General features: G+C 32.7%; 1 protein-coding gene across 3 annotated transcripts; it reads right to left on the minus strand.

Annotated features, from left to right (window-relative positions):
- Window positions 1-7,001: 7,001 nt before the first annotated feature.
- NIK3 (NSP-interacting kinase 3) lies at window positions 7,002-13,122 on the minus strand. 3 transcript variants are annotated; one of them, XM_011035813.1, is made up of 12 exons: window positions 12,691-13,122; window positions 12,240-12,455; window positions 11,753-11,885; window positions 11,557-11,628; window positions 11,320-11,463; window positions 11,127-11,198; window positions 10,961-11,020; window positions 10,763-10,860; window positions 10,518-10,664; window positions 9,357-9,698; window positions 8,053-8,444; window positions 7,002-7,622 (listed from the first exon to the last, which is right to left on the minus strand). In XM_011035813.1, the coding sequence occupies exons 2-12, from the start codon at window positions 12,343-12,345 to the stop codon at window positions 7,305-7,307; spliced, it is 1,884 nt and encodes a 627-aa protein (XP_011034115.1). In that variant the 5' UTR covers window positions 12,346-12,455; window positions 12,691-13,122; the 3' UTR covers window positions 7,002-7,304. The 3 variants fall into 3 exon arrangements, with proteins under 3 accessions (XP_011034115.1, XP_011034116.1, XP_011034114.1); XM_011035814.1 differs by having other exon boundaries at window positions 10,772-10,860; window positions 12,240-13,122; XM_011035812.1 differs by having other exon boundaries at window positions 12,240-13,122.
- Window positions 13,123-15,329: the final 2,207 nt, after the last annotated feature.

The raw sequence follows: 15,329 nt of genomic DNA on the forward strand, positions 1-15,329 counted from the left end.
TAAGCACTAATAGATTTATAAATGGGTTTAAATCAACTCTCAATTTAATGAAGACGAGCTCCTTTTTGGCTGGTTAGGAGTAATAACCTCCTAGAAGATAACAGTCATCGAGTGCAAAACTTGACCTGAATATATCAGTCTTAGTTAAACTTGTTCATTCATCATTAATCAAAGAGAAAAAAATGTACATTTGTTAAATGCAAACACACTTCTCACCCATGCGTCACAAAGGAAATTGATGTACGAGTTAGTATAACCATAAATGTTAGAGTGGTGATCAATTTTTACAGTGATTCATTGTTGCTTTAAACCATTGTCACTAAATAATAAAAAATAATCGAAAAATATATAAATTATTTTACCTTTATATACAACAAATACATTTGAATGTAAGATTATATAAATAATCTTAAACTCTAATATAAAGGACTTCATCCTCTTCCTTATCAGAAAATCTTTGCCACTCTTTGTAACCAAATCATATATACATGCAGTCTAACAAGGCTACCTTTAGACTCCAGGGGTCAAACATGTCTTAGACAAGCAGGGAATGTAGTTACTTTTACCTTTGCTTTTACAAATCAAAACAAGTTATCAATTTTAGATTTATTGCAATATAAAAAATAAAATCTTTCCCTCTCCCTCTCTCTTCCCTTCTCTCTCTCTTATAAACCAAGAAAATCCTTTAAAGTGGCTGTGAAAAACCCAAAGTGTTTGAACTAAGAAGTTGTCACGTAAAAACCAACTTCCATGTGCAAGAAACATGCAGTAAGAAACTGTCACTTAAAAGCAACTTCCAAGGTGCAGGAAACATGCAGGGAGAGGTTATGCTTGCCAAAGATTTTGTCTAAGTTGTTAATCATGTCCACAAAGCATGTTTGCTTAAGACTAGGTCTAGCAGTTAGTATTTGATTTTCAATAATGTGATCGTGTCCAAATTCTTAGAGATATTATCTCAGAATTAGAAGTGGTTGTTATTTCTTTCTTTATATTTAAACCCTTTCAAAAGTAATAAAAAAAAAGCTTAATTTTACAAATAAATGCTCTTGCAGTTAATTCTCACCTTAAGTAGAATACTATCTGCACTATATTATTCATAGCCTAATTGGGACCTATCACTCTCTTGAGTGATAAATCCCCATGATGAGTCCTATATTATTTTATTAATAGATATTTTTATCTTGAGGATAAATTCATATACATGCAGATAAAGACTATTTTGTTAGAAATGATAGATGGAAGATGATGTATCATATATGAAATGTTTTTTAATTGACAAGAAGGATGTAAACTCAAGAAATGATTAGAAAAAATTATATTAAATATTATTGATCTCTTGTAATTCTCAACTTTTCAATTTAAATAAATTAGTTTATATCTTTTTTTTAAAAAAAATAGTTATTTTCCATCATTTCTCCTCTCTCATCTTCCCACATCCATTCTTCTTATCCATTGTTAACATTCTTATAGTCTTTAATTTGAATATTTTTTGTTCTTACAACAATCAATACTTTTTTTGGTATAACATACAACTTGATTCATAAATGATTATAAATTCAAAGTGGATATTAACTATATGAGATTATCCTGTGATCAATTGAAAATAGATGATGATAACAATGTTTATGTTTATAACAATTACAATTCGTGGTCATAATTTTAAAACCGATCAAACCACATATATAATATGATAAGACTACTATATATATAATATGATAAGACTGTCTATATCCAAATTACTAAAGTCATTTAGCAATAAGCCTAAATTATTTTGGTCTTTTTAGCTGTTTCACAACCTCATATGTATTTTATATCATCTCATCTAGCTAGTTGTTACCCAATTTAATAAAATTAATGTGTAATATTATTAGACTTTAAAATAATAGAATATCATGTCATGATTCATGACACGACGAAAAGATTGATGTCTTCTCCCAAGTGCAGGAGTGTCGAAGTAATAAATAACCCGGCAAGACCGGGGTCGAACCACAAGGAGGTTATTTGTACAAATTATAAATAAAAAAAATACAACAACAATAAATACTTGTAAATCTCGTCAAGCATTCATGATTATAACTTATGTTAACAATAAATCAAGTTCCTTTCATAGCTCAGGTGTCGGTTATACCATACATTATGGGCTATGAAAGTGCCAAGCATTTGTTGTACCAAGTGTTATACAACATAAATCAAGATTAGTCATTTAACAAGCAAAGTATTAAAGAGTGAACAAGATAACAAATATAAAACATGTTAGTATCAAACATTAAAGTCCATATTAAGTTTACATTATACTTATTCTTACACCATTAGTGTAACCTTTTCACCTTGACATAATTAACTTAGCTAGACATAATGAAAGAAAGCAAAATAGATAAACAAAATAAGAACATAAAAGTTAACTAAGTAAAGGAAAGGAAATGAAAGGCATAAACTTAATATTAATGAAAACAAAGCATAAAAAATACAAAGAGAGAAAGGAAGAGCATGATCTTGATCTGGAAACCAAGATGCCTAAATGCATGGCAAATGCCTCCTTTTATAGGCCAAAAATGGGAACTATTGATTTGATGACTAATTGATAAGTGGGTGACCAACTTTTGACTTGGTGACAATCCTTATCTTCTCTTGTCTGCCCAAAACGTCATTGATAACGTCAAAACTGGAGCCAGTTGCAAACATGAAAGTTGTAGGCAATTGTCTCAGCTTTCTTGTGTAAAAACTTCAGCTCATTTGGACTTCTAGAACTCCAGATATGGCCAAAATACCGAACAGTGCTCGGGCTGGAAGACAGATTCGGGCTTCTTTGTTGTTGCTACAATTTGGACTTGATAATGGCCTTTTTAGATCTTGGGCTCCATATGAAAGTTGTAGGCATGTGTCTTACCTTTCTATCCATATAAATTGGACCTAAATCTGAGATATATAGCTCCAGATATGACCCATTTACCGAACAGTGTTCCGGTTTGGATTGCACCGACATCTCTTTTCTAAGTTTTGCCATCTCTTTATCCTTGCAATTTAAGTTCTTCAAGTCATGAATCAATCCTTTCATTTATGTGATAGGCCTCATTAAAAATAGACATTTACCACAAATTATAGGTATCTTATATTATTAGATACATTATTATAAAACATGCTTTGGTTAAGGAATTATTGATACTTCAAGTGCAAAATGATGATATAAAACCATGATAAAAATGCACTTTTAAGTACTAATCAATTCATAATATGTGAAACTTGTAATATTGATATCAAAGAATATAAAAGATAAAGAATCAATGAAATAGGTAAAGTGAAAATCTCTAATTAAAAAAAAAATCAAAAGTAATGCTATTAAACTTGAATTAGTTTGGTAGGTTAGTTCGAGATTAAATTAAAAAAATAATAATAATTGATTGAATTAAATTTAGAAAACTTTACAAGTTAATCCATGATTTGAATTGATCTTTATTTGAATATTATTATAATGTTGTTTTGAATTGATCTGAATTTATTCACTAATCTCATGACTCAAGTTTTGAATAGATAATGCACTAAAGTGGATTTAATAATTTTTATTAAATGTAGTATTAGTTTGTTTGTTTGCATTAAATAACAAGGATAGATGAATAGTTTAATTATGATTGCTTTGTGCATGAGTGTAATGGAGCGTGATAGTTTTGTTTTCAAGTGGTTTTAATGTATTGATATTAAAATAAATTTGAAATAAAATTATTATGATATATTTTTAAGTAAAAATATTTTTTAAAAACATCTTATATTACAATATTAATCACAAAAAGAAGGATATTACTGCTTTTTTCACAGCACGAGACCCATTATAGGGAATTAAGTTGATGAAGAAGTATAAAGAAATAATAATTTGGAAAAAGTAGAGAGTAGAACGACCGTTTAAGTATCTCATTTTGGTATATATCCACTAGATTAGACTGGTGTTTTAAATATCACCTTTGTATTATAATATTTGTAACTTCAAACCATGAAGTAATACTGCTGTTTTCCATATCATAAACTATGTATATGGCCGTCATAAGGGTATAATGACACGCCTCACGTCTAGTAAATTACGGGAACAGGGTGAAAATCCGCTGGAGATCATGAAGGGAAGCGAGAGAGATAAGGTAGCAACATTGGACCTTTCTGGACTTGGCTAGTCTAGTAGATTACGACTTGCCTTGGCATGTAGGTTTGCTAGCTAGTGCCCTTAGTTAATTCTAAGAAAAGCTCGACATTGCTGGCAGCTGGCTTGCTGGTTGGTTTTCTTTGCTGTGATTGAACAAGCTATATATTAATGGCTAAGGACTGCCACAAAGGATGGGATTAGTGGACATGTTAGGAGCATTTGGAGATGGGAAAGGATGTAGATAGGCACGAGTTAGTGGATCCACTCAGACAACATGGAAAGTTACAGAGTCCAATAATGAAAAGCAATGCATGCAACAAAGAAAAGTAGTCGGGCTGCCCATCTTTTATTACATTGACATTAGTATCCTTATGTAATATAATAATATAAATTATTTGTTTGGAATGCTATTAAATTAAAATAATTTTTAATATGGTATCAAAACTTTAATCATTAAATGATCATGAATTTAAATATTTTAATTTTAATTTATTTAATAAAAATTAAATACAAAATAATATAAATTTTTATAAATTTTAAATTTAAATAGCCTTATATTATAAAATAATATATATCATATCTTAAAATATCATTTAATAATTTAAACTATTAAATTAAATGTTTTCTTAATACATTCTCGTTTTGCTAAATTTTCAAGAGATAAAGAGATTTTAAATAGCCTTATATTATAAAATAATATATATCATATCTTAAAATATCATTTAATAATTTAAACTATTAAATTAAAATGTTTTTTTAATACCTTCTCTTTTGCTAAATTTTCAAGAGATAAAGAGATTCATCCTTGTTTATGGATGAATTAATTAATCTAAAATTGACAATCCTGTTAATTTTTTGTTGAATTGGTACTAGATGAAGTTTTTTTTAATAATTTTAATATATTGATATAAAAAACAAAAGATATTTTAATATATTTTTAAATAAATAATATTTTTAAAAATACTTTGTATTACTATACCAATACCAAGTATGTATTTATGGATTTGAGATTAGTATATATAGATTTTCGGGACAGAAGAATTAAAAGGTGAAGGGTATGAAAGTCATCTAGATAATCAAGACATGCAATTAATTATTAGGAACTTTTCATCCATAACTTGTAATGGTGGACCATTTTTAGGAAAAGTAAGAATTGTTTTATAAAATAAAGAGCAGATCATGATTTTTATCAAGAAATGAATCCTCTGCCTCAGAGCACATCAACCTATTTAAAGCCTGCAGCAATAGAGTAACTTCACCGCTAGCTTTTATAAGAGCTCATTTGATCATCGTTAGAACCTACCTATCAGCTACTTCAATCTGATAGGTATGGAAGTCTCTTGTCAAGAATATTCATTCATCCAAGGGCCTTTAAAAGCGAGGGCCGAGGGGTTCCTCACACCCTCCTCCTGAATTTAACAGTTTGCTTGTGCTTAGTCATTGTCTAGGCTGGCTACAACATGAAGCTTTTGCTCTAAAAGCTAGCAAAGTCTTTGGCCAATGCATATCTGGCAAACCGGCAAGTCATACAGAACGGCACGGTCACGACTCTTTTCTGGTTTTTCCTTTTTGTATTATGTTGATAATAAAAAGTTTGTGTTCTAAGCAGAAGTACCTCTGCGAGACCTTGTGGTGAGTGTTCTTATCTTTGCTGTTGATTACCAAGTGTGTGTGTCAGTTCCATCATGAAATGAAGTACCAGTTCACATGATTATATGCTACTGTGAACATCTCTCCCCGTCTCTGAATGCATTAATCCGGTTACTTTTTCTGTTTTGTTTTGTTTTGTTTATTTGAAGCCATCGGCATTCCAGATTGGAACTTTCCAATTAATATGAATCAATTCCTGGAAAATGAATGCAAAACCACATAACAGAATATGCATGAGTCATGACTATTGTATTCCTAACGAGGGAAAAAAGGTTGTAGATTTGAGTTTAATATAAAATTAACAAGCAAAAAGTCTAAATTATAGTTTGAAACTTCAAAAGTAATTTCGATGGCCTTTATAGTGGAATCTTGCGAATCTGAAAGCAAATGAGCCCAGGAAGGAACTACTGACCGAGTAAAGTTTATTTCTATTAGGGATTTACCTGTAAAATTTAAGTTTGATTTAATGATGGAATTAAAAATTATAATTATTTTAAGTTAAATTATTTATTTGAACATCTTGAACTGTTTTTTTTTTATCAATCTAATCCATAAAATCCTGTGCTAATAGTTACTCATCGAGATCCTTCCAACTTCATGTGTTCAGCACGGTCATTAACTACTTGCAAATGATCAAATCCCCTCAGAACAATATTTGATAATTTCCCATCACAATTGCAACTAAAGAGAACTTGCATCTTCATTGCTTGTAATGTGACAAACGTACATAACGATGATGACTATTTCCCGCTCCGTATCAACAAGCTATTCTAATCCTAATTGAAAAACTTACAGCAGAGGTTTATCAAGACGGAATTATCTAAAGAATACAAGTTAATACACTTATCATCCGACATATTGTTAGATCATCTTACTTAGAATTGATTTTATTTCTGGGTTTTTTGGTTTGGTCTTGGTTGGCCTCTGAGTACCTAGGGCCTTGGTTCCTTTTTGAGCAATAATGAAACTCGATTGCCTTGCTTGCCAAAACCCAAAATAAAAGTATTGACTGCAGCAACTCTCCTTCAATAGGATCCATCTTCAAGTCCAGATGATCTACCTTCGAAGATATAGTGTATGGCATGGGAAGCACAACCGAGTTCCCGTCGTTTATCTTATGTTTTTAGGGAGGAAGCAAAGGTCATTGCAGGTCGCAGCCCGAGCGATCAAACGAGCATATACAATCATACAGATTCGAAACACTTGACATCAACACATTTTTGGCTACAAAGGCAAAATGTCAGCATCGACTAAATTAAATTTCAGTTCCCTATAATCACAAACATATTTCCAAAATTTTCCAGAGATCTCAGCTGGGAGCAATCAGCTCAAACTCATCTTCCAAGAAAGAACCGAGATGTTTGTTTTATACATGTCTTTCATTTCGCTTTTGCATATTTGAGCATATTACATATTTTTCACGCGCACTCAACAACTATCAACAATATTACATACTGTTCATTTTCAAAGTTTTGCGACTTCAAGTTTGATCACGCAAGGAGGTTTTGGGATGATTAAGAAATGATAGTCACCGAGGACCAGAAAGCTCCATTGCTTCTACCACAAGGGAAGATTCTTCTATAAAATCAGAATATTTTTGAGCAGGGTTTTCACATGATCGGAACCTTGGGGTCTCCACTTTTTGTGAGGCTTCCCATTTCTCAGCTAAACCATCACCTTCTAACATCTTTAGTACTTCAGACATCTTTGGCCGGTGAGAAGGATTAAATTGAGTACATAAAAGAGCAACCTGAACCATTTCTTCTAATTCAATTCTGTCAAACTTGCCTCTAAGATCCTTATCCACCATAAGATTTAGCTTTCTGTCATGATGGAGCTTCTTCACCTGAAAAAAAGAGCAAAGATGAGGTGGTGTTGATTATCTGAATGCAGAATGATCCCGGATCAGTTTGTTCAGACTCAACAATACTTAGTGGAATTCTTGGAATTTCTGTCATTGAAGAATTCTATCTTAACTGAAAAGTCAACAATTGAAGTTGATCATGCTTTTTTCTTTTCTTTTCCTGTTAATGTTGTTGGAAACGTCTAATGCACTCTTACGAGCAGATAACTAAGAATGCTAACAAGTCGTTGCACAATCTCAAGACAGTCCACCTAAAAATGTCCCAAATGCCAAAAGTCCACAGTTTTAAGTGCTGAGTTCATCATGTTATCTTTCAATTATTTATTCATGGTTAAAAAAAGCTACAAGGTGATGGAGGGGTGAAGCAGGGGAGGATAGACAGTGAGAGAGAGTGGAAAGACAGAGTGTGTACCCAATCAAGCATGACACCTTTCTGGTTCGCTGCCCTTCCGAAATCTAATGCCTTCTGGCCTGTGATTAGCTCAAGAAGCAAGATCCCAAACCCAAACACATCAGTCTTCTCTGATGACTGACCTGTTGATAAATACTCTGGAGCAATATGGCCAATGGTGCCACGAACAGCTGTGGTCACATGGGAATCTCTGTGATCCAAAAGCTTTGCCAACCCAAAATCTCCAACAACTGCCTCAAAGTCCTCATCCAACAAAATGTTGGCCGCTTTGACATCACGATGAATAATTTTGGGGTCACATTGCTCATGCAAATATAGGAGCCCCCTAGCTGTACCTAGAGCTATCCTCTTTCTTCTTGCCCAGTCCAAAGTTGGTCGATCATGAATATGATCTGAAGATGGAACCCACAAACAATGAGATTAAACACGAGCAGACAATTAGAAATAAAGGAAAGGGGGCTTAACCATGGTAGCTGAAACAGGTGAGCTGATGTGCCAGTTTGCGAAAACAATGATGTGGTTAATTTTCCAACAAACAGAAGTGCCATATCTCATTACATGAAAATTTCAATTGGCCAAAACAGTCAAGTGGGATGATACGCTAAATTACCATATAGGATGAGAAACTCAACTGTAAAGCAAACAATGAGCTCTAGATGAGTTCATTTAAAAATGTATACTTAAAGCTAAACTTGCAAAGATATCATTTCCAATAAATGTTTTCTTAAAGGACGTACTTGGAAGAATGGAGATGAAACACAGCAATATTATCTAAGACTGGATTTAAATTTAATAATGGACAACAAAATTGGAAGTTAATTCTGATATGCCAAGTTTCGTATTTTTATGTAGAATCCTGTGGCTATTAGGGGGTGGATGCTTGAGATTCAGTCAGAAAAAGGTAAGCTGCCAAATTACAACAAACAGACACTTGGCACCAGGGGAAGAGCATTCACTTAATTGTGGCAGTGGCAGTGGCAGTAGATAGGTACTGATATGGTGGTGGAGGTTTCACTGGTCCTTCAAGTCACCTCAGAAGTTCTTGTGCATCAATGGTGTTACTTTGGTGGTGCCCGCTGATGAATTAGTCATATGATGTCCGTGCTTGAAAGATTGTCACAAAGGTAATGGCATGGCATTAATGAGGATGCATCTTTTCTGTCAGTAGATTCTTTATGTGTGTACTTGCTATATGGTTTATGACCACATTTGGGGTTATTAGCATGCCACATGCAAGTTTAAATCCTTAGACAATAAAAATTGGGCATCGATTACTAAAAACTTGAGAGTTAATTTTTACTGACCTCTTAATTGGGATGCTACACTTCCATTCGGCATATAGGGGTAAACAAGAAGCCTTTCATTCTCAGTTGTGCAGAACCCAGAGAGCCTCAGAAGATTTCGATGGACAGCCAAACTTATGGTTTCTACTTCTGTCTGGAATTGGATTTCACCACCAGCAACATTAAAGTCCTTCAGCCTTTTGACAGCCACCACAGTTCCATCATTCAACCATCCCTTGTACACAATGCCAAATCCACCTGTTCCGAGAATATTCTTTGAACTGAAATGATCAGTTGCATTACGCAGCTCCTTAAATGTATACCTTCTTACATGGCCCAAGCATACCTCTGGGTCATATTGCTCTGACAAGCAACACATAGTTGAGAATTTTAATGGAAAATGCAGGAAAAAGAGTAAAATCATAAGCAAAATGAATGAAGTGAATCAAGAATAATCAAAATTGAAATAAATTTAGAAGAATTAAAAAGATGTAGCTAAGAAAGGTCCTTTGCTTGGCATAATGGTAAGGTTTTTGAGGTGCAACCATGAGGACACAAATTCAATCTTTGAGAATACTATATGCAGATTGAATACCTAAACAAAACACATTTTACAATTATTTGAAACAGCAGATATAAAAGAGCTGTTACTGGTGCGATGGTAAAATTCCTGGACTTGAAACCACTAGAGTATTCAAATTCTCTTCCACTCACCCTCCTTTTCTGTAGCCATGACTATATTAAAGCTGCATTTTCAGAAAATCCAGTATGACTTAACAAATACAAAGGGCAGGTTATCCTATGAGTTCAGGCATACTTTTGGGGTGAAAGAAACGTTATATACAATGTATGAATGTATGACCATCACATTGTGTGATGGCCCTATGAGTTCACGTGTAGTTTCACTTAGTGTGGAAATAATGCTACAAACAGTGTGTTACAGTCTAATTTTTTAAGGGATTATATTTATTGTTCTTTTTTCTCAGACAATTAACACTAAAATTCATAGCTGGAGCCATTATAACGAGTCAAAAGCAACCAACTATATGGCTTTTTCAACAACTCACTTTCCATGATGACAGATGTGAGCATAATAGGAACTATAGTTGGTGCCCTGGTTCCTTGCATTTATAGAACATCCATAGGAAAAATGAAGAAATGAAAAATGGAGTATAAACTAACCATTGACATCAAAGAAAATTTGCTGGTTGTGTCTATATCGCAACCAAACAAGTAACCCAATAACTATTATGGTGGAAAAGGCAGCACCAAAGCTTGCACCAAAAGCAATAGCCACACGGTGACCATTTGTTCCAGAGTTGGATTGACCTATGAATCCACAGAGAAGCAAAGAAAAATATATGATTTTTCCTCATGGAGATAAAAACAAACAAACAGAAAAAAGAAATTAAACGAATGATAAGCACCATTCAGACCACCTGGTGGGAGAGAAAGAGGCTCTGGAAAGACAGCAGAACAGCTGTTACTGGCCTTGGGTCCACATATTAAAGGATTACCCGTAACTCTGAAATGAAAAGAGAGTTTGAGATTTCCAATTAAGTACTAAAAAATGTAACTAGTATGAGGAGCAATCATTTTTCAAAGACACAGCAACAGCATCTCACTTGAAAGTTCTTGCTGATATTTTTGGCAAGGAACCGCTCAGATTGTTAAATGAAAGATCCCTAAAAGCATAGCATCACTTACAATGGTGAATAGGTATGTTCACAAAACTAACAATAACTATTAAACAAGCAATCAGTGGGTTGCATAGGTGCAAGGAGGACATACACAAGTGTGAGACCTTTGAGATTGGACAGAGACTCGGGGCAGGGTCCAGTAAGGCTATTGTTATTTAATCGCCTGAATTTCTCAGAAGACAACATAAGGGTAAGAATGTGCGTTAATCTAAATAAGAAAAATTCCAAGTCATGCAGCATCTTCTGAAGAAACCGGAGTAAATAACAAAAATTTTGAAACTGACAGGTAATTCAGGTTCTTGAGGTCCCCCAAAGAAGTGGGCATATCTCCACTAAATGTATTGTTCGAGAGATCAAGTGTCTGAAGCTTCTCCAGCTTGCCAATTGCAGCAGGTATAGGACCTGAAATGGCATTATTCTGCAGCAACCTACATATTTATGCAAGCATGAATCGCATTTCAGTGATACTACTCAAGAATTATGCCATCACTGCTCAGCAAAAACAAAAGGTTATGACTTACACTGATTGCAGGTTAGTGAGATTGCCGACAGACGGAGATAAAGTCCCAGATAAGCTCTGACTGGGAAGTCCCCTATTTAAAATTATAAGGAAAAAAATAAAAACATACACTTAGTGGCATGGTCTGCAAAAAAAAGATATATAGGAAGTACATATAAATGAAATATATGTACGTAGGAACAAAAGAAGCAACTTACAAAGCAGAAACATATCCATCTGGGGAGCAAGTAACCATCCTCCAGCTACAAGGATCAACAGAATTGATATCCCAGTTCTCCAGAACATTATATGGGTCGAGTAGAGCAGTTTTTATGGCCATCAAAGCTACCACTGCTCAATTTTCAATTGAAACAAGTAGCAAAAATCAACACTATGAGCTTCTCCATAAATGAAGTACCGTCAATTATCCACGAAGTTATTTTAAAGCTACGGTGCTTTCACGTCACGAAAATTAATGGTAACAAATAAAATAAATTTTAAAGTACGAGGATGGGATAATGAGGGTAATTCAGAAATCCCTTGTAGGCCATAAAAGCATTTAGTAGAGGATAAGATAGCCTTCTCCAAAAATGAATAATATTACTACAGAAAATTTGCAAAATAACATACTTCTTCTGTGGACAGAAGCTGTAATGAGCAAACGAAAGTGAGATGGAGAAGATCCCATGAGAAAGGTTGACTGACCTTCAAAGTTTATACCAGTAGGAGAAAGAGTGGCAGAAGAAATCTCCATCAATGCCAAAACCAGAAATACCACTGTGCAGAACCCAAAACTCCGCCTACTTTCCATGGATACTTTTTGACCCTCGCTTCATTCACTTTGCAAAACTCCAACTACTCTTCTTTTATCAAAGCTTGTCCACCAACCCCAAAAGCCATGTTCTGCTATATGAACTTGTTCTGTAATGCAAATAACATAAAAAGATAACTCCTTTTCTTACCTATAAGAATAAGAAGAAGCACATGAAAAAAGCAAAACACAAAACACTTCCAGAACAAGAAAATGGTCCCTTTTGCAATTCTCACTTTGAGCAAATCTCCAAATGAAACCAAAATCACTTTCTTTCTTACATAACAACGCCCACCTCAGAAAAAAAGAATTTTCTCGAGAAACAAGCAAGCATGATAGTGAAACCTGAAATTCTGAAATCCTAGAGATCTGAGAATGTGGGTTTTAAGTTTTGGTTGATCCCCACAAATTCCACGTTGGCATATGTTTGGTTTCTTCTACCCTTGCCCTGTTCTGTTCCACCACAGCTCTGTAATTCCACTACCATTATTATCCTCTTCTTCCTCTTCTTCTTTTTGACACAAAACAACTACACGAGCAAGCAATCTATCTGTACTGGTATAATTTTTTATAATGAAAAGAAATATTAGTCATATAAATTACAGTGACCGACTGTCAGTGAAAGAGAGAGATGCAACCAAGAAACCGAGGACCAAAGCTAATTGCCAAAAAGTGGAGACACATGCAGATGTGAGAAAAAACCTGCTCTTAATTTGTCCTATAAAAAGGGAAACATTGCTTGTACTGCAGCAACTAAAATATTTCTTGCTGGATTTTTATTCCTTTCATTGTAATAGTATTTTAAATTAATTATGCACATCAAGATTAATTTTATCTCTATGAACAACCGAATTCTAGACAGCAACGAGAGAGCAAACACTCATATTTATATTAAATTTGGCTATTTTGAGATTTGTGCTGTATTGTAAAATCTATAATAAATAATTTAAGATATTTAAGTTTTTAAATAAAGAATTCATTTACAATAGTTGTAAAAAGAAACAAAAATGTATTTATTATATATATATACACACACATATAATAAAATTTTAAAATGATTTTTAATCTTTAAAGAATAAACTAGAATAATAAAAAAATATTTTAAATTTAAAAAAAATAAAAGCATGGGAGACCGGTTTTCCAAGGAGGGAGAAGTCTTGATAAAAAAATCGGTGATTAGACTGAAGGGATTGATCAGAGAACAAGAGGATGTCTGATTCCCAAAAAGAGCGAAGTGTTTTGCAGGAAAGTAATCGGGCGGTCACGTGCTTTGATTGCCCTGCCCTTTGTTGGCTTTTTGGCCTTTCAAAAATAATTTTTAATAATCATATTTATGCTAAAAGTTCATGCGGCTGGTGACCCACCTCGCCCCATACTCGAATTTGATGTTCATGTTCTAACAGAAGGCATCTCCTTTAATCGAATGTTTTTTTTTTTCTTTCTTTTTTAACAGCTTCTTCGGGAATTAACGTTTTCTATGTCATGTAATATGTTAATTTTTTAATTTTTTAAATTGATTCTCTTGCTTGAAATTTAAGCTCAGCCACCTTTGGATTGCGAATAATAAATACATAAAATATAAAAACATGTTTAATTAAAAATCTAAAAGTAGAAATATAAAATAACATGTTTTTTAACTTCCATGCTTTTAAAATATAAATTATAGAAATATGTGTTTTTTTTATCTATTATTGTTGTCTTTTCTTTTGTATGTAATATAGTCAGTCTAATAGACAAATTCAAAGTTGAAAAAAATGTTAAAGTTGAAAAAACAGAAAAAAAATTCAGTGTAATTCTGCACGTTGATTCGGAGATTTGAGAAAATCAGGTCAAAAACTCGGTTACAACCAATTAATTTTTTTAATTAAAATAATATTATTTTAATTTAAAAAAATTAACCTTAATGATTCAGTAACTCTGTCAAAACCTGGAATTTAAACCTTAAACGGGCTAGCTATCAAGTTGGATCTTAATTCAATACTATTTTGTTATCTAAGTATGTTATTTATATTTTTAACTTTAAAAATTCAATTTTCAACATGTTTTACCTTCAAAATATTATAATAGTAAAATAATTCATTTTAAACTCATTATATTATCTAATAGATCTAGAAATTAAATAAAAAGAACATTTATGCATACCAATAAAACTTTTCCATACCTCGTGAATTGAGAAATATGTCATAGAATTTTGTATCTTGTTCTAAAATTCAAAACATTATATAAACACCAATTCTTTTACTTTTTATTATAATTATAATTATCAATAATATTGTGAAATTTTATTTTCTTTTACTTTTTATTTTCTTTTATCATGACGATATATCATATTCATTTTTTGGATAACAAAATCAACCATTTTCTCTAATCCAGATTTAAATAAACTATACTCATCTAAACTGGTACGCTACAGTAAATAATTTTCTTTCTAAAATTCAAGCATAATTTGTGAAAAGTGAACTTTTAATTGCTTCGAAAATAAACATATATTTGAATCATTTTTTAATGTATGGTTATTTAGGGCAACAAATAAGCATAATACACGGAGAATAGAGAGGAACAAAACTAGCAAATTAAAGCATGCTTACTGTCAAAGTTGTTATTTGGAATTTGTACATAATTATTTTTGCACTTGAAAAGTATTTTTGTAAAATTTTAATTTTTTATGTTTGTATATAGTTTTAATATGTTGATATAAAAATAAATATTTTTTTAATATTTTTTAAAATAAAATATATTCTAAAATCCAATTACTACCGCATCTTTTAAAAAAGAGAGCATCTTTTAAAAAGGAGAAGCAATAGCTAAAAGGAGAACCCCGAGCCCAAGAGTATTTTTGTCGCATTGGGAAAACTCAATATTCTCTGTTCCATCATTGTTTTGTGCACCGATACTGATCTCCACTACAAATAATTAAATGGTAGGGAATTCCAAGAACTATACTCGAGGCTCCTAGGGTACGTTTTGTTATTGCCATCCGTGTC

Source organism: Populus euphratica, unplaced genomic scaffold (assembly GCF_000495115.2).
Source record: "Populus euphratica unplaced genomic scaffold, PopEup_1.0 scaffold85.1, whole genome shotgun sequence".
Taxonomy (NCBI): domain Eukaryota; kingdom Viridiplantae; phylum Streptophyta; class Magnoliopsida; order Malpighiales; family Salicaceae; genus Populus; species Populus euphratica.